Source organism: Macadamia integrifolia, chromosome 9, assembly GCF_013358625.1.
Source record: "Macadamia integrifolia cultivar HAES 741 chromosome 9, SCU_Mint_v3, whole genome shotgun sequence".
NCBI lineage: Eukaryota > Viridiplantae > Streptophyta > Magnoliopsida > Proteales > Proteaceae > Macadamia > Macadamia integrifolia.
Genome location: NC_056565.1, coordinates 40,198,875 through 40,225,471, shown reverse-complemented (window position 1 = coordinate 40,225,471; position 26,597 = coordinate 40,198,875). Strand labels below are relative to the sequence as shown.

At 41.2% G+C, this 26,597-nt stretch overlaps 1 protein-coding gene across 1 annotated transcript in view; it reads right to left on the bottom strand.

Moving 5' to 3' along the window:
• Positions 1-26,597, bottom strand: part of LOC122088338 (prolyl 4-hydroxylase 1) — an 87,895-nt gene that overhangs the window by 12,720 nt on the left and 48,578 nt on the right. Inside the window, exons 7-9 of the mRNA XM_042657572.1 lie at positions 8,119-8,189; positions 7,973-8,024; positions 7,752-7,841 (exon numbers count right to left, since the gene is read on the bottom strand). Coding sequence (XP_042513506.1) covers positions 7,752-7,841; positions 7,973-8,024; positions 8,119-8,189 — 213 coding nt within the window. The remainder of the gene's footprint in view (positions 1-7,751; positions 7,842-7,972; positions 8,025-8,118; positions 8,190-26,597) is intronic.

Sequence of the window (26,597 nt, the reverse complement as noted above, 5' to 3'; positions counted from 1 at the left end):
ACTGGAAACTTGAAGCCAGGAGGGGGCTGCATATACACTTCCTCTAAATCTCCATGGAGCAAGGCATTATTCATGCCCAACTGATATAAGGGTCAGTCTTTGTTTGTTGCCACAGATAAAAGGACCCTTACTGAGTTATGTTTGGCCACAGGAGCAAAAGTCTCTTGATAGTCAATTTCATACACCTGACTGTACCCTTTGGCCACCAATCTTACCTTGTACCTCTCAATAGCACCATCTGATCGGTACTTGATCATATAGACCCATCTGCATCCAACTGGGATTCTCCCCCTGGGAAGGTCAACCAGTTTCCATGTACAGTTCTTCTCAAGTGCCATAATTTCCTCTAACATGGCTTGTTTCCACTTAGGGTCTGACATAGCCTCAGTAACACCTATAAAAAGAGAGTATCATAGGAAACAAACTGGGCTATAGGATTAGTAAATGCTCTCTTACCCTTACGAACAGCACTAGGGAAAAACAACTCCAAATGAGAGGAGGAGATGTTACCTGACTGAGGAAGGGGAAGCTTAGGATGTGGATACAAAGAGGACTCTTAGCAGGTTTTCTTTGTCCTTCTTGTGTACACAATAACAGGTGCCTTCTCTGTACAAGGTTCATACACAGTATCAACATCATCCACCTCTTTATATTTACCAATATCAAAAGAGAAAGGAGTAAGAGGCAATGGGGTAAGAAACGGAATGGCATCAGTAGCCTTTTCATTTTCACTTCCATTCTCCTGCTGAAGAGGATGCTGATGAGGGGCAAAGAAAGACAGACTCGAGGAAGGTGACATCTTTGTAAATAAATCGCCTGCAAGATGAAGGGTGGTAACACCTGTAGCCTTTGGTAATAAAAGAACACACCCAAAGAAGAGGCATTTGAGGGCCCTGGGATCAAGTTTGGTGTGGGAGGATTTGTTAACATGCACATAACAAACACAACCAAACACCTTGGGGGAAGAGAGAAAGCAGAAGACTAAGGAGACGAGTGCCACAGGGTTTTGGGACCCAAGGATTTTCGTACGCATGCGATTAATGAGAAAGGCAGTAGTAAGGACAACTTCAGACTAAAAGGTTTTAGGAGCATGCATACCAAATAAAAGGCTTCTACCTATTTCTAACAAATGGCAATTTTCCTCTCAGCTACCCCATTCTTGGGGTGTATCAACATATGTAAGCTAATGGATAATACCATTGTCAGTAAAAGTCTTGTAGACCACCATACATGTACTCCCCCCTTCTATCAGAGCGGACTACTTTGATCTTGGTTTCAAACTAGGTATGGACCATTTTATAAAAGTTTTTAAAGGCATCATAAGCATCACTCTTATGTTTCATAAAAATGGTCCAAGTACAATGAGAAAAATCAACAAATGAAACAAAATAATGATGGCCAAACAATGAGGTAGTTGGACAAGGTCCCCAAACATCTGTATGCACAATGTGAAAAGGAACAACATATCTATTACCATGATAGGGATAAGATGAACGAGAATGTTTAGCAAAAGTACATGGTTCACAATGAAAAACATGAGAAAGAAAAAGATGTAAACAAATGAAGTAACTGTTTCCTCATAACAAAAAAGGGATGTCCCAAACGCTGATGCCAAAGCATCACAAGAGTCTATAGAACTAACATCACTATGGCCACAAATAGGACTGTGGTGTAGTAAAAAAAGGTGACTGCGGCTCAAGACGGTATAGGCCACCCTCCTCACGTCCACTGCCAATAATCCTCTTCGTCACCAAATCCTAAAAAAGGTAATGAGAAGGAAAAAATGGGATACAACAATTCAAGGTTTTAGTTAAAGTGCTCACAGACAATAGATTCAAGGTAAGGTTAGGAACATGAAGGACAGAAGCAATTGAAATGGAAGAGGTAATGGGGATACTGCCTTTACCAGAGATAGAGGAGAAAGTACCATCAGCTACCCGGATCTTATCCTTACCAAAACAAATGGAGTAGTAGTCATAGTAATGGGACGTACCAGTCATGTGGTCAGTGGCACTAGAGTCAATGATCCATGACGGAGCTATGGAAGGTGCAGAGGTGGTGACATGCATAGCGAAAGCTGAGGCATCCTGTGAGGTAGATGGGCTATCAAGCTGAGACATGAACCGACAAAGCACTCAATATCATCCCTAGTATCAGTCTCTGTCATAGTAGCATGGGCTGTAGCCCCTCCTCTGCAGCCACCACGTGCCAATAGATTCACCATATGTACTAGGACGGCCATGAAGGACCCAACACTTCTCTCGAGTGTGGCCAGGTTTCCCACAATGGCCACATTGTCATCTATCTCTGTCATCTCCACGGGATGGCCCTTGACCTCGACCGCCTCCACGCCATTCTCTGTGAGTAGTGGAGGAAAGAACAGAGCGCTCAAGTGAAGGTGTAGAATCCATCGCACCTCTCCTGGTCTCCTCACCAAGGGAAGGAAGGGGTGACCGGCCCAAAATCTGTATCCAAATCTGCTCATATTCTGAATTCAAGCCACCTAGAAGAATCATAACAAGTTCTTTTTCAAGAGATCTATAGACCTTGGCTTCATCATCAGGATTGGTCAATTGAAGATCTCGGTAATGATCATACTCCTCCCAGAGTCCTATAACAATATTATAGTAGCCAGAAATGGACTTAGTCCCCTGCTTCATGGAGAGAGCACGCTGAAGAAGCTGGTAGATCTTCACAGAGTCTCCTACCCTGTCATAGGTCTTAGAGACACTATCTTAAATATCCTTAGCAGTTTCTTTCCTTATAAATCTCCTATCTATCTCAGATTTCATGAAGAAAAGTAGCTAAGTCATAACACTAGAATTTGTAGTTTCCCGTTTCTAGTATCCTGGGTCTGCAACAACGGGAGCCTTGATAGCCCCATATACCCTAGCTTCCCTCTACTCCATAGGGATAGCTTCACAGAATGTGACCAATCCAAATAGTTGGTACTATCCAACTTCACAAGAGAAATCTAAGTATTTGAATTATCAAAGACAACCGAACTGGGGTTAGTACAACTCAACCCACCCGATGTGTCTTCCATAAGCTCCATGAGATCAGACATAATGGAAGAATGCTCCTAGAGACAACCCAAATGGAGATCCAAACCAAAGGGAAACACAAGCCCCAAAATCTACTTCTCATAACCCAAAAAAAATCCAGCAGGTAAAAAAGGCATGAAGTCTTTATAGAACATCAACAAAACTCACTTCCAACTATGGAGCTTTATCCAAAACCTCACATACAAGCATCATAGGATAGAACACATTCAACAAATGGAACCAGCAACTACACTACCAGCTACTGAAGGCCAAAAACAAGCCAAAACAGGGAAAAATCGATACCTTGCAGCAAATGTTAGATGGAGTTGTGCTCCTTCACAACAACTCAGCAAATGAGGTTTGGAGGGGTCATACAAGACCCTTGGGTGACCCTTTCCATTAAGGTTACACCCCCAACCAATGTCAGAGGATAGAGAAAGAAGGAATAGGAATTCTGGCTAGCGGTAATCCAGGGAAGCACTCTTCTTCTCAGCTTGGACTTCAAATGGCCCTTGTGGTCCTTCACGCTCCCTCCATATATCTTCAAGTGGATTCTAGAACTCCATTAGGTCTTCTTATATACTTTTCTTACGTAGTATAGCCTCTAATGGACCCCTTTGCTTCTAGGGTTCCAAGAGAGACTTAAAGAATGGAAGAAGGATGCTTAAGCGACTCTCAAACCCTTGTACAACCTCTGATACCAAGTTAGAAATAAGGGATGTTAATGTTAGAGATGACGAAAGAAGATAGAGACGAGAAAGGAAGAAGAAGGAGAGAAGATGGAGAAGAGGAAATGATGTTGGAGCAAAACGTGAGTGAGCTAAATGCTCCCCTCACCTATATTAGCTTCAACTAATATTTTAGGGAATCACATATTCCTCCCCAAGGGAGGTGAAATAGAAATAAAAGGAAATACAAATAAAGACAACTTAATATAAGACAGTTCCTAAAGAACCCTTATTACATACATGCCAACATAATTTCCCTATAATGTCTCCAGTGAGACCTTACCAACAATGGTAAGATAGGTAAATCTGGACCAGACAAGGTAATTAGTTCCCTCCAATTTCACAGTGCTAGTCTCAAAAGGCATGTAGTCATTGCAGCTTTGTCCATCAGATCCAGAGGTCACAGTAGTTACTTCAGACATAATTGAATTTTAGTAAAAACCAACAAAGGGAGAAAAAATACCAGATCTTCAAAACCAGCCATCAGAAAGTGTCTATACTTTGGTCAAATTGCCCAGTAAGGGTAGTGAGGCACTCCTCCAAATTATATCTGATTTTGATGAAGAACTGTTGAGATAGGTAAATTAGGGTTTTGGGAGAAAACACAAATTATCAAAGAAGATGAGAGATTTAGTCATGGTGATGATGATCTCCTCAAAAAATCAGCCAGTTCTGAGGAGGGACTCCCAAAAATCATTTTAGTCATGGTTTTGGAAGAAAACCCTATTTTGCAAAAAATCGATTACTATAGAACTTTAATCTTGCAAGTGGTGATGAGTCATTCTAAGTAGCTGAACTTGATCTTCAAGAGGTAGAGGTGTGTTATTTAAAGAGGAAGAAACCACACTCCCTAAAAGTAGATGAATCAAAAAATTGCAGAGGGTGAAGAACCCTAATTTTCTTGCAAGGGTTGGGGGTTTTAGTTCATGTGGTAAGGCAGGAGAAGATGGAGGCGAACAAAGGTTATGGAAAGAAAGGGGATGGAGGCTTGCAATTCTTGAAGGAGGAAGAGGAAGGGGCTAGAAACTAGAAACTTAGATCAGAAATTAGGCTCTGATACCATGTTAATGTTGTAACCCGGCAGTCACTGAGAAGGGGGGTGAATCAGTGAGTCTAATTCCGATCCCCAAAAACCTGTCTGATGTCTAGCCAAGAAAAAGCTGATATACCTGTCACTGTTTGCACACAGTCGTATGCACACTCAGCCTCTCATAGGCACTTCCAAGTATGCACACCCATTCCACATTCCACACACTTCAATATAAAATGCAAACAACAAGCACCCACAACATAAGGTTTTTACGAGGTTCGGAAATTTTCCTACATCCCCGGAGTAGTGCCTGTAAAGGCTTCGTATCTAGTCAATACACTACTTTTGACTGCACCCACAGTCGGGAGTACCCACAACCAATTTTCTCAAGCCGAAGGTGAGATGGCACTAGCAGTGTCGGTACAATGTATAGCACCCACTACACGGGAGCACCCACTAAGCACTCAATAAAGAATACAGTAAATTTGGGCTTATATCAATGCCCTACAGTCAATCTCTGCCTAGCATATACATCCACAACTAGCTAGTATGCTTACAGTTCATCCACAACTAACTTAGCATGTATACATTCATCCACAACTAACTCTAACATACATACATACATATAATGTAAATCAAAGGTTAGAGAATCTCACAACCGATTGCCTAGGATGACTGGAAACTTGTACTGACAAGTTTGGTGCTCACACCTTTCTCCTTGGCTTCTTGCTCTTCAAAGCAAACACATCCTTGCTTTCTTCTCTTCCTCCTTGGCTTTGAGTTAATGTATCATTAACAAACCTCAACCACCTCTTTTACCTCCTTTAATGGCCTAAGAACATTTATCATCAAGTATTCATGCTCATTCAAGGACCAACAAAGAGGGGGAAGCTTCTCTTGCCAAAACCGTAGCTTTCCTTCACTCAAAACTCATTTTTCTTGCTTCTATAGTGTAGGGCTTGAAAAAACGAAGAAGTAGCAACTTGGTTCACCCAAATCCGAGTTAAAATGAGGGAGATATGACCATTTGAAGTTGGAGTAATGAGATAGCCTGAAATGGAATCTTCGCAGGAGTGGAGTAGGCTACGCTGGCGGCGCATACAACAGGGGCGAAATCTGACCGTAGATCTCATCTAAAAAATCTTATAATCTAAACCGTCCGATTAAACCAACGGACAACAGATCTAAACCATTAGATTTGAATCTTACAAAGTCAAAGATGGCGTCATCATGACGTATGCGCTGACATTGTCAGACGCGTTGTCGATCACCGATTGGCTGGTGTAGCGAGTTTCACGATACACTGTCGGCTAACTTTAATAAAGCTCCATCGATCTTGACCGTTAGATCAGAATCGATCTGATATGATTGGCTCAGATCAAGATATGAAGAATCTCTTTATAGATTCTATGCACATGCGCTACACATAATCAAGACAATATGGTGAGGTGCCACACTATGATGTCCGATGCACTTCACCAATGGGGATCCCTGCCTCCATATATTTCAGTGCTTAAAGACCCCCTACAACTCAGACCTTCAAAATCTTAAAATTACACAAAAGCCCTTTAAATTTCAAAAATAAATTCCGAAAAATCCACCAAACACCGGGATCAACTGATGAATTTTCGGTTTGGATTTTCGAACCGGTTTCACGGAAACACTTATAACTTTTTCACACGACATCCGATCGAGATGAAACGAAGAGCGTTGGAACCGTGACTGGATGCTCTACGACTTTTCAGAAGATCCGATCATTTGACTCAGCAATGTAAAAAGACCAAAATACCCCTAAACCTTTCCAATGACGCATCTTTCTCATACGGAATCAGAACGCGATGAAATCAGAACCGTTGGAAAGATTGGATTTTTGTCGTATCGTTACATGGAGAACACTTCGTTTAAAAAAATTCTTCAATGCCGAAATTTCCCTCGACTTCCACAAATGCCATAACTTCTTCATACGGCATCGGAATGTGGCGAAATCAAATGCACTGGACTAAGTAAATTACAATCTATCTTTTTCATGAAGAAACGATCTTCCAAAAATGTCATTTTCATCACCGAAAAATGCCCCCGAGCTTAAATAGGCCAATTTTGCCACTTTTGACCCAGAAACCCGCATCACCTACTAAGGATGTATCATACCACTCCATGCATACCAAGCGGCTCTGTTATCTCATTGGTGACACTGAACACTGTCATGTCATCATTTTCATCCACGTCACCCAAACTGGCCACGTCATCACCGCCACGTGGTCAGATTGCCAACAAGGACAACCATAAAACAACAGTTAATAGTATGGAATAGGGAGAATGCTTGTGTGTAAACCTGATCATACAAGTCCACTATTTATAATATAGAATCCTGACAGTCATGATAGGAGTACAAAACAGAAAACATAAGTAATTACAAGAATACCCCCCCATCCAGCTGCCCACTCTAAATAGGGTCGGTGGAGGGGGGAAAGGCCCAATGTGCCCCTGCAGCACACTTACTCCTAACAGAAACAATATTGCACCAAATCACTGTTCATGTGAAAAGTAACTCGTGAACATATTTTTTTTATCTTCTTCTTCATGCTTTGATCTACATCAAATATTTTAGCACTAACTGTACTAGTGTTCATCAGTAAGCAATTTTGGATAGGTCTTGATATCAGACTGAACCTTAATTTTTTCTTTTGGACACTATTTAAGTTCATTAGAAAGTTTATCCTACATTTGATTTAACTAGTATCTTCTAAGAGCTTTAAAAATGGAACATTTTCTGTTGAAGAAGCAATTAGTCGTCATTAGAATATCCTACAACACCAAACATTATGATCTCAATCAAATCATCCAGGCAGGGTTTTCCTTCCCCTCCCTCCTCCCAAAGAATGAGTCACTAAGGATGAAATTCAAAAATATAAATGAGTGACCAAGGATGAGATTCAAAAATATACTGACCATAGGAAAGTACGTTTCTCCTCCCTCGACATTATCAGACAAATACATCAGTATGGTTGCTACTCGTTGGCCTCCACGCTTCAAGTTGAACTATATTCAAAAGTTTTGTAGGCATTGAGAAGATTACTTCCAATGAAAAACTAAAACAGACTAAAATGACCAGATGTTACAGATGGACAAGAAGTGTTACAAATAGTCTTAACAGTTCAGTGAGAACTTACAGTGTCTGAAAAATAATCATGATGTGCCCTGTAAAACTGACCCTTTTCATACCTGTGCTTCTTCAGATGTTAGCCTTGATAATAGAGAAAATTAGTCATTGTGTTCAGAGGAAGTATTCTAAAAGAAAATATGTTTGAAGATCCACCTTAAAACTTGGATGAGCTCTCCGTTCTCTTCTGGTATTTGTGAATAAACAGCAATACGTCTCTCAATTGCCTGAATACACAGAGATCACAACAGGAACCAGTCAATGATAGTTCTAAAACAAATCCTAGTCAGCAAATAATGAGGCAATTACATGAGTAATACTTTGCAATGCTATTCAAACTTCTTAACATAGTTCAACATATTAGTCCAAACAACCGAAATCTCGCGAATTTTTTTGGTTTTGACCTTGGTTAAAACAAAACGTTATGCGACTCTGCAGGTATGCAAAGTTTCAACCAAAACTTCCAAGTTTCAGTCAATCTCCGTACCATTTTGGGTTTCATTTTTGTACCGCCAAAGCGGCACAATTGCTTTATATGGAAAGCAACACTTCAAAAGAAATAGGTTGCTGCTTCGACCCATTTCGATGTTTCGAATGAAAATCTCAGATTTCGACAGAAAACCCCTTGTTTTGAAGTTTTTTTCCATTTCAGTTGCAAATCGTGGTGGAATAACATGTTGGAGGCTACTACAACACATCTACAGAGAAGATTTGGTGCATTTGAGCGATATCTTTTGAAATTCACAGTTTGAGCCACTTTGAGGTATACCCATTTTCCCTAAAGTTAATTTTAAAAATTGGGTTATATGCTACATATCATAGGCTGATCCAAGACTTCATGGAGTCATATTTTATTTTATGTTTTTAAATTATCTGATTTAAAAATCAATTTCTCACAATATATTTTCTTTTTTTTAAATAAGGTTAACACTTAGTCATAGTTTTTAAGGCGCTGCTAAGGCGACGCCTTACTAGCGCCTTGGCGCTGATGCGGTCTGGAGATGGTAAGGCAGTGTTCCGCCTTACGTGAAGTGGCGCCTTATGGGTTTTTTTTTTAACACATTTTAAAATTACTTGATGAAGATTCCAAATATAGATTTTTTATTGGTAGGTGTATGATTTTATTAACACTTGAGATGTATGGGATCAGCTTTACTCCACCAAAAATAACCAAAACAAAAACACGATTCACAAACAGGGTTTGGATTTTGTCAAGGGTTTTAAAAAAGGGTTTTACGAAAGAATCAAGAAACAAGGAAGAACCACTTATCTAGGCGACCATTTTGCTCCGACAGTGGTGAGCTTCATTCTTCATTGACAGGAGTAGAAATATAGTGGATGATCTTAGGGCTTAGGCACTCATTTTGGCATCATAGAGGTAAGTATAATAAATATTTGTATTTTTTATTTCTTTTCTTTATTTTTATAATTTTGCTTCATAATTATGTATTTATATTATATATTAATATGTTATGATGATTGATGATTGATGATTGATGATTGATGAAGATGAACTTAGTTTATTCACTTTATTGATTTGTTTTCTTGATGAATATCTTACATTGGTATGAATATGAACCTTTAATATTTATTTAACATATGAGTAATAAGATTCAACTAGGATATGAACCAAATAGATTGGTTTTATAAAAAAATTACACAGGAACGCTTTAGTCAATAAGGCAACGCTTTATGCCCGCCTTATCGCTAAGGCGCTCCGAAAGACCCTCAAACGCCTCCGTCGCCTTATCGCCTTAAAAACTATGCACTTAGTGGTTGGAGCTCAATTTAATATATGTTACCATGTTAGATACCTTTTTCTGCCTAAAGATATTCTTTTTTTATTTTCAAGAATTATTAAATTAATATTTAAAATTAAAAAAATTATGAAAAAATGAGGAATTATATTTTTGGTTTGAAAAATTCTTCACAAATATACAGTGTGCCATGATTCTAACAGAAATAGACACCTAGCCCTTTCTGGGATCTCCCAATTGTTTTCCCCCTCTACCTTTGATGTATTATCCTGATTGCTTTTTATACTTGTTTCTTCCCTCCCCCAATTTTGGTTGTCCCCCCCCCTTTTTTTGATGGTTGTAATTCTCCCCACCCCAAGGTTTGATGTGCCCCTGCTTTAGTTTTAGTTCCTTTGGTTAGGAGCTCACCCTGTGAATTTCCTTCGGGGCATGAACTTTGTTTTATTTTTATTTGTTTTAATATATATTAAATTCATCTAAAAAAAAAAATGAAAATTTCTGAAAGTAATTTTTTTTTGCCTTTTCAACTCAAAATGATGATTATGCATTGTTCCGTACTTAAATTTTGGTTAATGAGGTATTATATAAAAATGGGAAATTTTCTATCGCTCCCCTGAACTTATCCCTTACTCAAACTCCTCTATCAGAAGTTCCACCTCTGATTCCCCCCAAAAAAGTGAATTCTTTCTCCCTGCTGTTTTAAATGGCCAAAATATCCATCATTTTCACCTCTTAACCGGTTCCATCTCCTTCTCTCTCCTCTTGATTTTGTGTAATTTTTTTTATTTTTTATTTCTTTTTCTTCCTCTTCTTTCTCTGTAGAATGCAGGTTCAGGAATCCGACTGTGCCCCCACCCCATGCTACAAGTCTACAATCCTGCGACCACTCCTACTCACCCTGCAAATCTTGCCCCACTCCCACCCCACCCCCACCCCACCCCCTTTGTGAACCATCCTCTCTCATAGCTCGTATGAAGAGTAGAATCCATAAAAGGAACCTTCCTCACGAACCAATGGAATCAGGAAGAAAGATTCATAGCCCCTTTTCTCAGTAGTGATTCAGAGTGTAGGAGACGAAACATTAATGATGAAGGATGATGAAGCATGTGTCATTGACCGTGATGAAACTGATGAGGTTTACTCGGGAAAATGGAACTATTTCGGAAGATGTTCTGAGATATTTGTCTTCTGGGACAAAGGAAAGATTTCTTGATTCTGTGCATAAAACATGGAAATTAAGCCTTTAAATGCTGCGATGGGTTCTTATTGTTTGGCTGGAGTTGTCTGCAGAGGAACATTGTACGTTGCTAATCTGAGTGATTCTTGGCTATAGTGGTTTGTTTAGGTGGGTCAAGCAGCATAATCACAGAGCAATTAACGAGAGATCATCTTAGGCCTTGGCCGTCTTCCCTCTCATCCCCCCACTCCCATTTTCATATGGTGAAATTTTCTCTGTTTTCTTGCAACCACAGATATCCATTGCTTCTCTGCATATAAACTTCTGTCTAGTCGACTTTGTTTTGCTTGATTTTTGCACAAGGTGAGTTGTTTTGAATTTCGGATGTTGATCTCAGTTTGTGAGAAAAATAAGATTTCGAACTCTCTAGCTCTGAATTTTGTTTCCTTGCACTTGATTTGTCCCTGTTACGGTCCCTTGCAAATTCTATTTGAGAAGTGTGGATTAGAGTTAAATTTATAAATATTGGGCAGATTTATTAATATTCATGTTCTGCATAATGAAAAGGAAAAGACAACTGTTGATCTAAGGGATTGTAACTTAGACTACTGTATTTCTCAGCACTTGGGAATTACAATGTTGTCATGTCTGACTTTCAGGAAAGACAATTAGGGGAGCAGGGGGGGTGTAACAAGGGTCGGTTCAGGTGTGCTGGGGGTTAAGGGAGCCTGTTAGAGCGGAGTTTCAGGGGAGGGAGGGGTAGGCGAGGTGAGAGTGAAAGCGGGAGAGAGTGAAGTGGGGTTGCAGGATTTGCAGTGTGGGTGTGGGTGTGGGTGTGGGTGTGGGTGTGGGTGTGGGTGTGGGTGGAGGGCATGGGGGTGGGGGCAGGATTTTTAGGGTAAGTGGAGGTGGTCACAGGCAATGTTCGAAATCTCGCCAAAATCTCGGCAAAATCTCAGAATTTCAGTTTTTTTTTTTTTTTTTTTTTTTACCGAAACGAAATTACATACGAATTAAGGTGTATGCAAAATTTCGGTACCATTTTAGTATCTCGCCGAAATGGTACAACCCACATGTTATAAATACTCCATCCCATCGAGATCAGCTATCTCGGTGATTTCGGTTCAAGGAGCCTATTTTGAAGGGAAAACACTCCTTCCATCCTCTAATTAGCCACATCATCATACTCTTTGGCTTCCATTGGACTCCTACAAGAAGATCTATACATTCAAAGCTTAAGGAAGGTAAAGTTCTTTCTCTGAAACCATTTTTTATTTTTTGAAATAGTACATAAATACTTGTTGGATGCTTGTAGATTTTTTTATATTAGACATTAGAGGCTGATCTATAACCTCACGGAGTCGAAATTTTTTTTTGGTAAATAAATATATTTTTTTTTTCTAGTTTAAAAATTCATTTTCCATTAACATAAATTGTTACTTTTTATGCTAAATATTATCTTGATGGTTGTCAATTATATATATGTTAGTCATCAATGGCTGTTCTACGACTCCATCGGAGTGAAATTTTTTTCCAGCCAGTAATTATTTATTTTAATTTTTGAAAAATATGAAAAATAGATTAATAATTGAAAATTAATTTTAAAAATAGGGAAAATTTTCTGTTTTGATTTTAAAAATAAAATAAAAATAGGAGATTAATATTAGAGTATTTTGGAGCGTAGTATATGCTTGTTATGTTTTAACATCTTTGAAATTGTTGTATTATGTCATTAAAATATTTTCTAAAATTGATTAAAATTTTATTTTATGTAAGAATAAAATATAAGTAGCTACTATATACTTGCAAGTTAATAATGTCATTCTTTGTTCTATGCATCAACATCAGCATCAGGGTGACATAAAATGGCTAGAGGAGGCGATGAGGAAGGCGGGAGAACAGGGAGAGGAGGTGGGAGACATGATAGTAGTCGTGATAGTGGAGAGATTGCATGGAAACATGGAGAGCCGATTGATGGCAATAGGAGGCATACAAAATGCAACTACTGTCATAAGAGGTTTATAGGTGGTGGGGCCACAAGACTTAAGCAACATCTAGTTAGAATTTCCTTAGATGTGGCTAGATGCAGAGAAGTGCCTAATCATATTGCCAAGGCCATAGCTAAAGACATGAAGGGGGGAATAAGAGAAAAGCGGCAAAGGAGAAGATGAGGATAGAGTTTGAGGAGGCACTACATGCTCCCGTGCATCAATATAATGATGATAGTGATGATGACAGTGATGACCTGGAGTATGTGCCTGATGACATAGAAACTGAGCAAGAGGCTAGGCAATGGCAACAGGTGCAAGCATTGAGCCGACAGAGTCTTCATAAGGAGACGGAAAGGCGTAAACATGGAGGAGTTGGTCCATTCAGAGCTGGAGGTAGTGGATCTTCACAAATCCCTGTGCCCTTTAGGAGATCACAGAGTAGAAGGGCAGCCCCACCTCCACCTTCACCTTCACCTGCAGTGGTTCCACCTCATATGAACCCTGTGCTACAACAGGATCCCCGTGCGTACAAGAAAAAGGATAGTTAGTAGCGTAAGATAAAGGGGATGTGGGGAGACATGAAGGCTTATGTTGGGGAGGCAGTGTCTAAGTGGATGTTATTTCATAGCATCCCAGCAAGCGCCACCACAGGTCCCTATTACCAGTCGATGCTTGATGCTATGGCTAAGGCCAGTCCAGGGATAAAGGGGCCGACTGCATATGAGGTGATGAATGTATTTGTCTAAGGAGAAGGCTGACTTGAAAGCATATATTAATGAGTTAAAAGTTATGTGGAAAAGCTATGGGGTAACCATTATGTGTGATGGTTGGACAGGGCCCACGAGAAAGTCCATCATCAATTTTATGGTTTATTGTGATGGTAGAACCATTTTCTTGAAGTCTATTTATGCATCCAAGGAAAGAAAGGATACAAAATATATTTACAAGCTTTTGAAGGATGTTGTGGAAGAAGTTGGGATACAAAATGTTGTCAGATTATGACTGACAATGGAAGTAACTACAAGAAGGCCAGAAATAAAATGATGAACAACCCTAGATTCCAACTCTTTTGGACTCCTTGTGAAGCACACTGCATTGACCTAATGTTGAAGGACATAGGGAAACTTAAAATTGTGCAGACTGTGGTTGAAAGGGCTAGGCAAGTGAGCACATTTGTCTATAATCATGGGTTTTCATTGAACCGATTGAGGGAGAAGTGCGGGGGTGACTTGGTCAGGCCCGGTCTCACAAGATTTGCTACCAACTATATTGCACTCAAGAGTTTTGAATCCAAGAAAGTTGGTCTTCGATCCATGTTTGCATCTAATGAGTGGTTTGGTTGGAGGGAAGTAGGATCAGCTGGTGGTAGGGAGGCACAGGCAACCATTTCATCAGAGGAGTTTTGGATGCAATTGGGTAAAGTGGTTAAAATCTTGGCACCAATTGTTGGCATGTTGAAGTTGGTGGATTCTGCTTTCAAACCCACCTTGCCAAGCCTCTAGTTGCTATTGCAATGATGAAGGAAAATGTCTATGCTGCCAACCCACGTGGAAGTAGGAAATTTTTGAAAATAATAGAAGACCGTTGGGAGTGACAGCTTTCGCATCCGCTGCATAAGGCTGGTAAGCAAAGCTGAAGACATTCTTTTATGTGATATAAAAAACGCATTAATGTTCACATTGACAATAATATGTTTTGTCACATTTCAACATACTATTTAAACCCTAGGTATCAGTACAGCAAGAGACTTGCATTAGATCCAGACCTTCTAGAAGCAGTGAAGCAGGAGGTTGCCAAGTTACAATCAAACCCCGATCTACAAGCCAAAGCCAATACTGAGGTTAGTTTTGTACTACTATTACTATTATACTATAGGAATCTAAATTTCAGTACAATAGTTGTTAACTAGGGTCCTATTTGTAAATTTGTTATAGACGAAAGAATTCAGGGATGCATTAGGCAGCTTCGAGGCTCCCGCCGCATATACGGGTCGTACGAATATTGATCCTGATATGTTGGTCCAAATTTTAGTATGTTACTTATACAAGTGTTAAGTGTTTTGGAACATAAATCATCTTTTACACTTGTAACTTATAATGCAACTGAATGGTGGGTGTTGTATGAGGGTTCCTCTCTGGAATTAAGGAAGATTGCCATCAAAGTACTCTCCCAAACATGTTCTGCATCTGGTTGTGAGAGAAATTGGAGCACATTTTCACTCATCCATTCGAAGAAGCGGAATCGATTGGGTTCACGTCTGAATGACTTGGCGTATGTGCATTATAATATGAGGCTAAGGATGCAGCACATACGCATGGGTCAGGATAATGATAGGGGCCAGATCGAACTGGCTGATATTTTCCAGATCAACTCAAATTATGAGGATCCCCTAGCGGATTGGGTGAGGGATAGAGGTGAGCCGTTGATGGATCAGTCGGGAGGTAGGCTGGACCTATATCTAGTGCGAGAGATGGCGGTTAATGTTGATGATTATATGGCTACAGATGGAAGGATACATTCACAGACCCCTCGACTATTTGAGCCTGCACCTGGTAGGGATGATGATGATGATGATGACGAAGATGATTGGTCCATTTCATCGGGTGGTCATACCCACACCCAGACTCAAACACAGTCACATACACACATGATGGCGATGGCGATGGCGATGGCGATGGCGATGGCGATGGCGATGGCGATGGCGATTGCGATGGCGATGGCGATGGCGATGGCGATGGCGATGGTGATGATGATGGTGATGGAGATGGAGGAGGTGATGATGGTGGTGACGGTGATGATGGTGGCGACGTTGATGGTGATGATGGTGATGGGGGAGGTGGTGGTGATAGATTTAAAGGAGTTCGAGAGCAATATGTGCAGGACGATCCACAACCAGAGCAGAGCCGGTGCGATTCACTAGGGAGAGTCAGTTTGAGTATGCCACACAAGATTCTAATCATAGTGCACGTCCATCAGGTGGAGGGAGGAGTTCAAGTTACAGTAGAGGGCCTCGTCGCCAATTTGGTGAAGGGCAACGAGATTGTATGGACATTGATAGTCTATCTTATTCTATTGGCAGAATGAGTTTGAGTGCAGGGGATAGTCATCCGGACAGTGAGAGTAGAGGGAGTGAGCAATGGCATGTCCCATTATTTACTGGAGGGAACACCTGGTAGCAGTATAATGGACCTTATGGTCAATTCACTGGGATGGGGCATACATCCGGTTCATGCATTCCTAGTAGTAGTACTGACTATGGCCCCTAGACCCAGTCATATGGTAGTGGCTTTGTGGACACTTTATTCTCATACCCAACCAACCCGTACACATTGCCGGATCCATCAGTTGACAGTAACTCAATGGCGGGTTCTTCTTCTTCATACTATGGTGGTGATACGTACCCTCGGATAGGTTACCTTCAGTATATAGATGACTCAGTCTTTTGGCAGCTGTGGAGGACTACGTTCGATTATCTCTCATACTATGACATGGCATGCATTTGTGACGCAGTCGGAGGAAAATGCACGTCGATTATTTTGTACTAAGCGTGGAATCCAGCCAGGCCGTCATAGTTCTTTCCAGTAGACAGTAGATACTACATAGTCATTATGATTACTGTTGTTATATAAGTTACATGCTAAGTGTTTGACTTTAGTTGGGACTTGTGGATTAAGGAGCCGCATAGTATACTACTCTAATACTCTAAATATTAGCAATGTTGATGTATGTTTGATCATGGCTTAAATGCATTATTTATTTGTTTTACTATTATATTACATCTTGTTCTAGCAATGAAGTAGGTACAATTTTCAGAATAGTTCGACGGTTGCTGCGAAACAAAGGTACAATTCTAAAACAATATCATATTCTAATATTTTTGCAATTTTATGTTCATAGCATGTTTATTAACCTTAAAATAGGTTATCCCCCAAGTTTCAAGTCAAAATACCACTGTTTGACCACCGAAACAGCCAACCGAAATGAAAAAAAAAAAAAAATACACAGTTTCGGCCAAAATCTCACCAAAATTTTGGTATTTCAGTGGTCATGAACCCACCGAAATACCAAAACGAAATGAGATTACGAACCTTGGTCACAGGGTTGCAGCAGGGGCGAGGTGGGGGCGTAGTCAGAAGAGGGGATGATTCTGGTCCGTAACTGCGTTCTACGGAGAAACAAGATGAAGAAGAAAGTGAGGAAGGAATAAAAAATAAAAAAAATATTATTATTGAATAAAGAAACTAAATCAGCAAGAGAGAGAAGGAGAGGGAACTTGTTAATGGGGCGGGAGCAGAATTTTTAGTGTAAGTGGAGGTGGTCACAGGGTTGCAGCAGGGGTGAGGTGGGGGCGTAGTCAGAAGAGGAGGGGAATGATTCTGGTCCGGAACCGCGTTCCAAGGAGAAACAAGACAAAGAAGAAGAAAGAGAGGAAGGAATTAAAAATATTATTATTGAATAAAGAAACGAAATCAGGAAGAGAGAGAAGGAGAGGAACTGGTTAAGAGGTCAAAACAAGGGGTAATTTGGCCATTTTAAAATAGCAGGGAAGGAGAGGAAAGAGTTCACTTTTCTGGGGGGGAATCAGAGGTAAAACTTCTCACAAGGGAGTCTTGAGTAAATAGGGCGTAAGTTCAGGGGAGCGATAGAAATTTTCCCTTTAAAATAAGTTTTTTAATTAAGAAAAATATAAGAATCAAGTAGAAATTAGGAAATGGCTCTATTGTTGTCACAGGATTTTTAACTAATGTAAAAAATGATAATAATGTGCCACTTTTTGCTGCAACAATATAAGAAGAGTACCTCATGGCTACTCAGTAAAGACATGGGGGTGACATAGCATGGAGGCATATACCCATTGGAAATGATAAGATGTCACAAAGAAATTATTGTGGGAAGAAAATCATGGGAGGTGGGGCCACTAGACCGAAGTGGCATTTGGCAGGTAGATACAAAGATGTGACAAAATGTCACAAGATCCCTCTTGAGGTGTAGAAGGCCATGACTACTCTAATGAAGGGAGGAATAAAGAGGAATCTAGATAAACGGAGGGCAAGGGAAGAGTTTGACAAGGCAGTTCTGGAGAGAGACACAAAGGCAAGAGTAGGGGACAAAGACTTTGGTTTTGATCGTCATCAGGACTATGCGCCTACTGATGCGGAGAGGCAGAAGCAAGACAGCTATGGCAGGCCAAGGCAACGAGTTGTATTACATATATGCAGGAGAAAAATAGAGCCAGAGAGTTCAGAGGAGGAGCTGGCTCCTCTAAAGCATCTGCGCCAGAGGCTGGTCCTAGAGGTTTTTCTGCAATAGATAGGAAGAAACACAAGTAGACAAAGTTGCCCTTTCGAAGGTCATAAATTGTGAGGAGAACCCCAACCCAACCCCTAGTAGATGACGGATGATGTTGCTGTCAAATGTCAACATACTTGAGCAGGAACCTACAGCTTTTAGGGTCAAACCAGTAGACAGAGAAAGCTGACTCATATGTGACCTGACTGGAAGGGTAAGGTGGGGGATGTCATGTCAAAGTGGTTCTTTTACCATATTATCACAGCACATGCTACTGAGGACCCTACTATCAGACATGCAAGACACTATTGGGAAGGCCAGGGAAGGAGTAAAAGGGGCACACTGCTTACAAACATGCAGTGGAGATGATGGACCACATGGTGGTAGGAGCTACATCCAGATAGTCCAAGATCACTAAGAGAAGCAAATTATGCATCCACTACATAAGGCTAGTGAGTTTTTCCATTCTAGTTTTACACTACCCAAGTCAAATTACTTTCCATTTACAACTTCATAAGCATTGACAAGTGCTTCATTTTATTTCCAACATACCATCTTAATCCCAAATACCAGATAAGCATAGAACTTGGGATGAATCAAGATTTGATAGATGCAATGCAAGATGTGGTGGCCAAGTTGGAGCTGACCCAAATGTACAGTCAGCCTGCAATAATGAAGTGAAGTAGTAGTTTCTCCAGTATTTATAATCAATTTGATTACTCCCATTAGCAGACTGACATTGACTTGTCAATGTTTGAAATGGACATTGATGAAGACCTTTAGGGATGCACTTGGGACTTTCGACCGTGTAGTTGCAAAGTTTGGTCAGGAAAATACCGCTCATGGTAAGCACACGGCACGCACATGCACACATCCCCACGCATCACAAAATCAGATGATGGAAAATAAACCACTATCATATTTTATTTTCCCAGACGGAAAGGTATAGTGTAGGGACAAAGAAAGAAAAAAATTTCAGCAGCAAAGCAAATCCACAGAGGCAGTTAAGCATGTGAAAACAAGGAATCATGAGAAACTATTTCTACATTGGATAAAATGAACTCGAGTAGGGAGGACTCAGTGAAAATTTTCCTCATGCACCATGTTTAGACCTTGAAAATTAAATTCTTATAAAACTTATTGAAATGAGATTATGGGAAACTGTAATTGATTCTTTAGACTGGCAGTACACTCATGCAGACGAGAGTTAGATGATACGCTGACTGCAATCTCCAGTACCCATGCATCTTGTTGCAATATAAAAACCTTGTAGCCAAAACCAGAAACCAGAAAAGAGAAGAAAAAGAGAAGAAAGAGAGACGGAAAGCTGCCCAGAAAACAGAGCAGCCTGCGATCAGTCCAGTATGAGACTGATCGCAGGTTATGTTGTTATATTAATAGCCTAAAAACAATAAAATAAAGTTACGAGACTGCCCCTCCATAAGGATAAAACCCTAGAAGCAAAATAAGAACCCAATAGGACCAAAAGGCCCCTATCGGGTCCTCAGGTTAGCGCTAATCCCCTATCGGGATTAGCGTCAACCTTCAACACTCCCCCCTCAAGCTGGAGCATACACATCACCCATGCTCAGCTCGGTATAACCATTGCGAAAAATAGGGGTAAACAAAGACTTAGTGAACATGTCAGCTAACTGATCCGAGGAAAGAACAAATGGAGTCTCAAGCAGCCTTTTCAGAACAGCATCACGAACAAAATGGCGGTCCACTTCTATGTGTTTGGTCCTCTCATGGAAGACTGGATTACTAGCAATATAAATGGCAGCTTGGTTGTCATAATACATTTTCATAGGCTTGGTCATTGGAAATCCTAACTCCAAAAGTAACGACCGCAGCCACATCAACTCAGCAATGGTATAAGCCATAGCTCTGTACTCCGCCTCTGCAATGGACCGGGCAATAGTAGTTTGCTTCTTGCTGCGCCACGTAATAAGATTACCTCCAACAAAGGTACAATATCCAGTAGTAGATCTCCGATCACTAGCAGAGCCAGCCCAATCAGCATTAGAATAGCCAACTAGTCGATAAATCAACCCTTTTCCAGGGGCATCTTTTAGGTAACGAAGAACACGAACAGTAGCATCCCAATGGGCTTTCTGAGGAGACTGCATAAACTAACTAAGAACTCCAACAGCATAAGAAATGTCAGGACGAGTCACAGTCAGGTAAATCAACTTGCCAATCAAGCTCTTGTACTGATGCACATCCTGGAGGGGTTCACCATCATCCACACCAATCTTTTGGTGAGGATCCATAGGAATATCAATAGGTCTGGATGCAAGCATCCCAGTATCAGATAGAAGATCCACCATATACTTCCTTTGAGACAGACTGATCCCTTTCTTGCAGTGGATTACCTCAATCCCAAGGAAATAATGAAGTTGGCCTAGATCCTTTGTCTAAAAATTGTGCTGGAGATGATATTTAACTTCAGAAATTCCCACCTCATCATTACCACTCAAAATAATGTCATCAACATATACAACCAAGACAACCAGCTTATCGCCTCTGCGACGAACAAACACATAATGATCAGAATAATACTGAGAAAAACCACAAGTAACTATTGTAGCACTGAACTTGTCAAACCATGCCCGAGGAGACTGTTACAGCCCATATATAGCCTTGTGTAAGCGACACACACAACCTATACTCTCCCCCTGAGCAACATACCCCGGAGGTTGCTCCATATACACCTCTTCCTGTAGATCACCATACAAGAAGGCATTCTTGATATCCAACTGAAATAAGGGCCAATCAAAGTTGACAGCAAGTGAAATAAGAAGAACAGAATTCAGACTAGCAACCAGGGAGGTCTCAAAGTAATCAACACCATAAGTCTGAGTATACCCCTTAGCAACTAGACGGAACTTCAACTGCTTAACAGAGCCATCAGAATGATACTTAACAGTGTACACCCAGCGACACTTGACCAGATCCTTACCAAGAGGTAAATCTACCAGACTCCAGGTACCACAACTCAAAAGAGCATCCATTTCTACATCCATATCAGCCTTCCATCCAGGGATACGGAGGGCCTCAGTATGGGTACGGGAAATAGGGTTAGTGGAAAGAGATAAGGCAAGACCATGGATAGGAGAGGGAAGATGAGATAAAGATACAAATTTATCAATAGGGTACACAACCATAGATTTCTGAGTGCAAGAACGAGTACCTTTCCTGTGCACAATCAATAAGTCATCAGACGGAGGAGGAAGAGGAGCTTCACCCGAGGAAGCCGGCAGTGGAAGGAGTGAAGCATCTGAAGTAATTATCTCGCCACTAGGCTGTCCAATCTTCTTCCGACGCTAATAAACCTATAGGGGAGGGGAGTTACTGGCACCAGAAGCATCAGGGAAGGGTATAAGGGAGGGTATGGGTGGAGGAGATGGAGAAGACCACTCTACACTAGACGAGGGCACGGGAGAAGGGTAGAATGAAGTACCCTCAAAGAAGGTCACATCGGCACTGACAAAGTTCCTATGTGTAGTAGGGTCATAACACTTATACCCTTTCTAAGTACGAGAATAGCCCAAAAAAAAAAAAAAACACTTAGTAGACCTAAGAGACAACTTAACAACTTGCATGTGCAAATTGTGAACAAAGCACACACACCCAAAAACCCGAGGAGGAACAGGAAAACTCGGTAAATTAAGGAACATAACAGAGAAAGGAGATTTGTCGGACAAAACAGAAGATTGCATGCGGTTAATCAAATGACATGCAATTAAGACACCATCACACCAAAAATGCTTAGGAACATGCATATGCAACATCATGGCTCGGGCAACCTCAAGAAGGTGCCGATTTTTGTGCTCTGCGACTCCATTTTTTTGTGGAGTATAGGCACAACTAGTTTGGTGGATCATCCCATGAGTATCACAAAAATCAGAAATATCAGTTTGAGCATATTCTAAAGCATTATCAGAACGAAAGATTTTAATAGAAATGCCAAACTGAGTTTTTATTTCATTATGAAATTTTATACATGTAAAAATTCAGACCTGTCCTTTAACATGTAAAGCCATGTAAGGCAGGAATGATCATCCACAAAAGTCACAAAATACCGAAACCCAAATCTATTACTGACTCTGCAAGGACCCCATTCATAAGAGTGGACTAAAGAAAATAAAGACGGACAAAGAGACACAAAGCGAGATGGGAATGACACACGGTGATGTTTCCCCAACTCACAAGCCTCACACTCTAACCTAGGAGTAGACTTAAAACTAGGAAATAAAAGTTGTAACCTAAAAAGTGACGAATGACCTAAACGACAATGCCATTGGAAAGGAGTGATGTCCCCAACAGTCGTAGCAGCAGTAGAAGAGGTAGGACAGCCGCTGTTGAGGTAATATAATCCATTCTTTTCACGCCCTCCACCAAGCGTCTTCCTCATGTGAAGATCCTGAAAGACACAGTAAGAAGGAAAGAATGTTACTGAGCAATTTAACGAACTAGTTAATTGACTCATAGAGAGAAGACTTAATGGAAATTGAGGAACATGTAAGACAGAGGATAAGTTTATGGATGGGGTAAGTGAGATAGAACCGTGACCTAGAACCAGTGTTGAAGCACCATTAGCAAGAATCACAGTTAGAACTGGAACTAGTAGAAAAGTCCTTAAAGAGTGATGACTTACTGGTCATATGGGCAGAAGCACCTGAATCAATGATCCAGGGGGTAGATGTAGTAAGAAGGGTTGAGGTACCTGTGTGGGCTAGGGTAGCAACGGATGTGGACGCACCAGGGGATGTATTAGCAGATGCCTCTAGAGTGTGCAAGCGCAGGAGCAATTGGCTGATGTCATCGCGCAAACCGGTAGCTGAATCTCCTGAAGAAGGTGTTGGTTTAGTGTCAACTGTAGCCATTGTGTCCGTACCATCATCAAACATTGCATGATTAGCTAACTGTGTTGCTCACTCTGGTTTGCCATACTTTGCTCAACAAGTCTCCACAGTATGGTTGGGCTTTCCATAAAAAGTACACCGGCGAGCTATACGGTCAGAGGGCTATCCACCAAATCCTCGACCAGCCGATCCACGACCGTGACCACGTCCACGGTTGGCATGGAAGGCAGAATTGTCTTTGGAAGACTGATCAGGTTTTGTGGAAGAGGTAATTTGCTGTAGTCGTGAGTAGGTATCATTTAGAGTAAGCATAGTATCCCCTGCAAGGAAATGACCATTCACTGCCTTTAGGTTCTTGTTCAGACCAGCCAAGAATTTGGAGACGAAGAATTCGTTACGTTGAGCCTTCAATTTATCAATCTCAGTGGTCAAGGGTCGGAAGACATTGAGTTCTTTAAACATACCCCTGAAAGTACTGTAATATTCTGCAAGTGGCTCGTCTGATTGGAGAAACTGAAACAATTTTTCATAGATACCATAGATATGAGTCATGTTCTTTTCTTGAGAGTAGGTCTCCTTCAAGTCATTCCACACTCCCTTTGCAATAGAATGAAACATAACATTAGCAGCGACATCTGGTTCCATACTATTCCATAACCATATGAGGATTAAAGCACTCTCTTTCTGCCACTGAGTATAACCAGAGTCAAATTCATTGGGAGGATCAGAGGTGGTGTAACCAAGCTTATCCTTTGCCATCAGATAAACCTTGACTGACTAAGCCCAAAGAAGATAGTTCGAGCTGCCCTTAAGCTTGATGGATGTAATCTGGACATTCACATTGTCCGAGGTAGAGGAGGTAGTAGTAGTAGGAGGGGTAGGGGTTTTGATCTCAGCCATGAGACTCAAAAAATAATCACCCACAAATCAAATCTGAAAAACCAGCAGCAGTAAGCAATCGGACACCACAAACACCAAAAAAAAATGATCCGATAGGGGCAGCAGTTAGGGTTGAACTAGCCCTGATAGAAGACCAACCAAATCTGCTAGAGAAGGTAGTAGTATAGGAAGATAAAACAGCGGGACAGCAGCACTTCAATATCAACAGTTAGCAATACACACTGCAGTAACAGGGGTAGCAGCCGAAAAAGGGGACCAAGGGAGAAGATGTTGTTTATACACAAGACCATGGGGAGTCCATTTAAGAGGGAGGTGACTTAGGACATCAAAACCTATGATGAGGTCTTTTCCAGGACAGTGAGATCCTAACATAACATGGGTGAATGAAAGGGTTGGAAGAAGTTGGATTTTAATGGGTTGTTTGGTGACAAGGGTGATGTAGAACGTTTCACCATTAGCGGCTAAAAAGGGGAGAGGAGGTTCCTGAGGTTTCCAAAAAGAATTTGGGAGAACTTTTGGGGACAAGATGGTTGTTGCAGCACCTGTATCAAGGAAGGCTATGAGACGAACTGGTTTAGCATAAGGTTCAGGAATTAAGGTTACGGCAGCATGAGGTAGGGTGATCGACTGACAGGGAAGAGGATTTGTATGACTGGGGGAGAGGAAAGGAATAACTTGGTAGAGGGGATCAGAATCCTCGGACTCGGAGAGGGAAGACTCTAGGTCTGAGTCTGTGGGGTAAGTTGGAGTCTTGATATCATCAGGATAGTCAATGGCAAACAAGGAGAGGTCAGTAGGTTCTTCATCCAGGGAGTACAGGGATTCAAGGTCAGCATCTTGTAGATCATCATGATGGAGGGAAGCAAGCATATGAAGCACCTTTTCTTTCTTGCGATTATTAGTACAATTCTTAGCAAAATGTCCATCTTTTCCACAGATGAAGCAAGAAGAATTCTTGTTCTTTCCACGAAACTGTTTCTTCCGGAGGAATTTCCAATGCGGTTTAAACCGTTTAAACCGAGAAGGCTTAAGGGGAAACTGTTTCTTGTGCTTCCGAGAAGAGTGAAAAAACTTCTTATGATGGAAAGGCTTCTTTGTAGGACAATCACAGGAGGGATCAGAACCTTTACACTTAATCTTCATCCAGGAAGAATCACACGCAGAAGAGACCTTATCAGACTTGGATTGTAAATCTTTCCAGATTTTCTTGACATAAGCTTGTCAAGAGCTGTAAGGGCAAAACTGTAGAGAGAGCCGATGCTGCAGGATGCCAGAGTAATGTTCTGATTGCGAAGAAACTGGAGAGTCAGTACCAAGAGGTTCTGGAAGGGAATTCAAAAAGATCTACTTAAGGTTCTCATCATCAAGGCCGCCAATTTTATGAAATCTGTCTGTCATCCGTGAGTAGTGTTTGTCAAGATCTGGACGAGCAAGAGAACAACACTTTAATTGTAAAAACTCTTCACGAGCTTTTGTGATATCATTGGAGACAGGACCAAGAAATTCTTGATATAAAACTGTGATGAACTGGCCTTCAGGAAGTTGAACAAGTTGTAACTGTCTATATCCACCAAGAGCCAAATACCATTCCCTGAGTTTTCCTTGGAGTCGTGCAACAAACTTAGTCAGAACACTGACAAAGGTAGCACCTTCTTGGAGAAGTTCAGCATTAAGCCACGTATGAAAATCAGCAAACTTTGAGGCCCACTTTGAGACAGGGACATCATCCAGGGTAAAGAACTGCTTGGGATCTTGGTTTGAAAATGGAGCATATGTTGGGTTAGGAGGTTGTGGCTGTGGATCGGGGTTATGGACCATGGGATCATCCTGATCACCATCCATCTCTTCAACATTTGGAGGTGCAGGATAAGGAACAGGTGGTGGATCTGGGCCTATGTTCATAAAAGAGGGAATAGGTGTGGGATCATGAAGAGCTAGGGTAGTGAGAAGATCTGTTAGGACTTCGTCACCAGAAGGAGTTATGGCACCTATGGGAGGATATTTAGGCTTAGTTCGAGGTGGTGAAGGTGAAGGTGAAGGTGACGGGTAGGTAGGAATAGGTGGTGCTGGTGCAGAATAGGTTACAGTCATAGGGTATGGTTGAAAAGGTGGAGGAGAAGGTTTAGCTAAGGGGGTTTTCTGCTGTGGCCTGGACTTCAGATTCCGTTGCTGTCGTTGTAGGGCCTTTAGTTCTTCAAGTGGGAAGGATCTAGGAGAAGCAACTTGTGGAGAAACCGGGGGAGCATATATGGCGAATGGATCCTGAGAGGACATTGTAGGAACTGCCAAAGGTAAAGGTTGCTGCCGACTGGATGTTGCTACCTGAGGTGGAGCTTGTTGTAGACTGTGTAGCTGAGCTTCAAGAAACCTGAGATGTTTCTCTTTTTGTCCAATAAGGGCAAAGACCTGAGTTGTATCAGCAGTCGAGGAAGCAATACCAGCAAGTTCCATATGGACGTGATCCATCTCACCAGTACACATACTAATCAGAGGGAGGGAGACGTCTCGACCTCAACCAGTACACATACTAAGCAAGTAGTAATAAAAAAGAAACCTAGTTTTACTTATGTCATGATAACTAGGTCAAACCAGGTAATAGATGCAGCAAGGAGGTGGCTGCACACCAGAAAAACAATACTGCTAGGTCGAAATC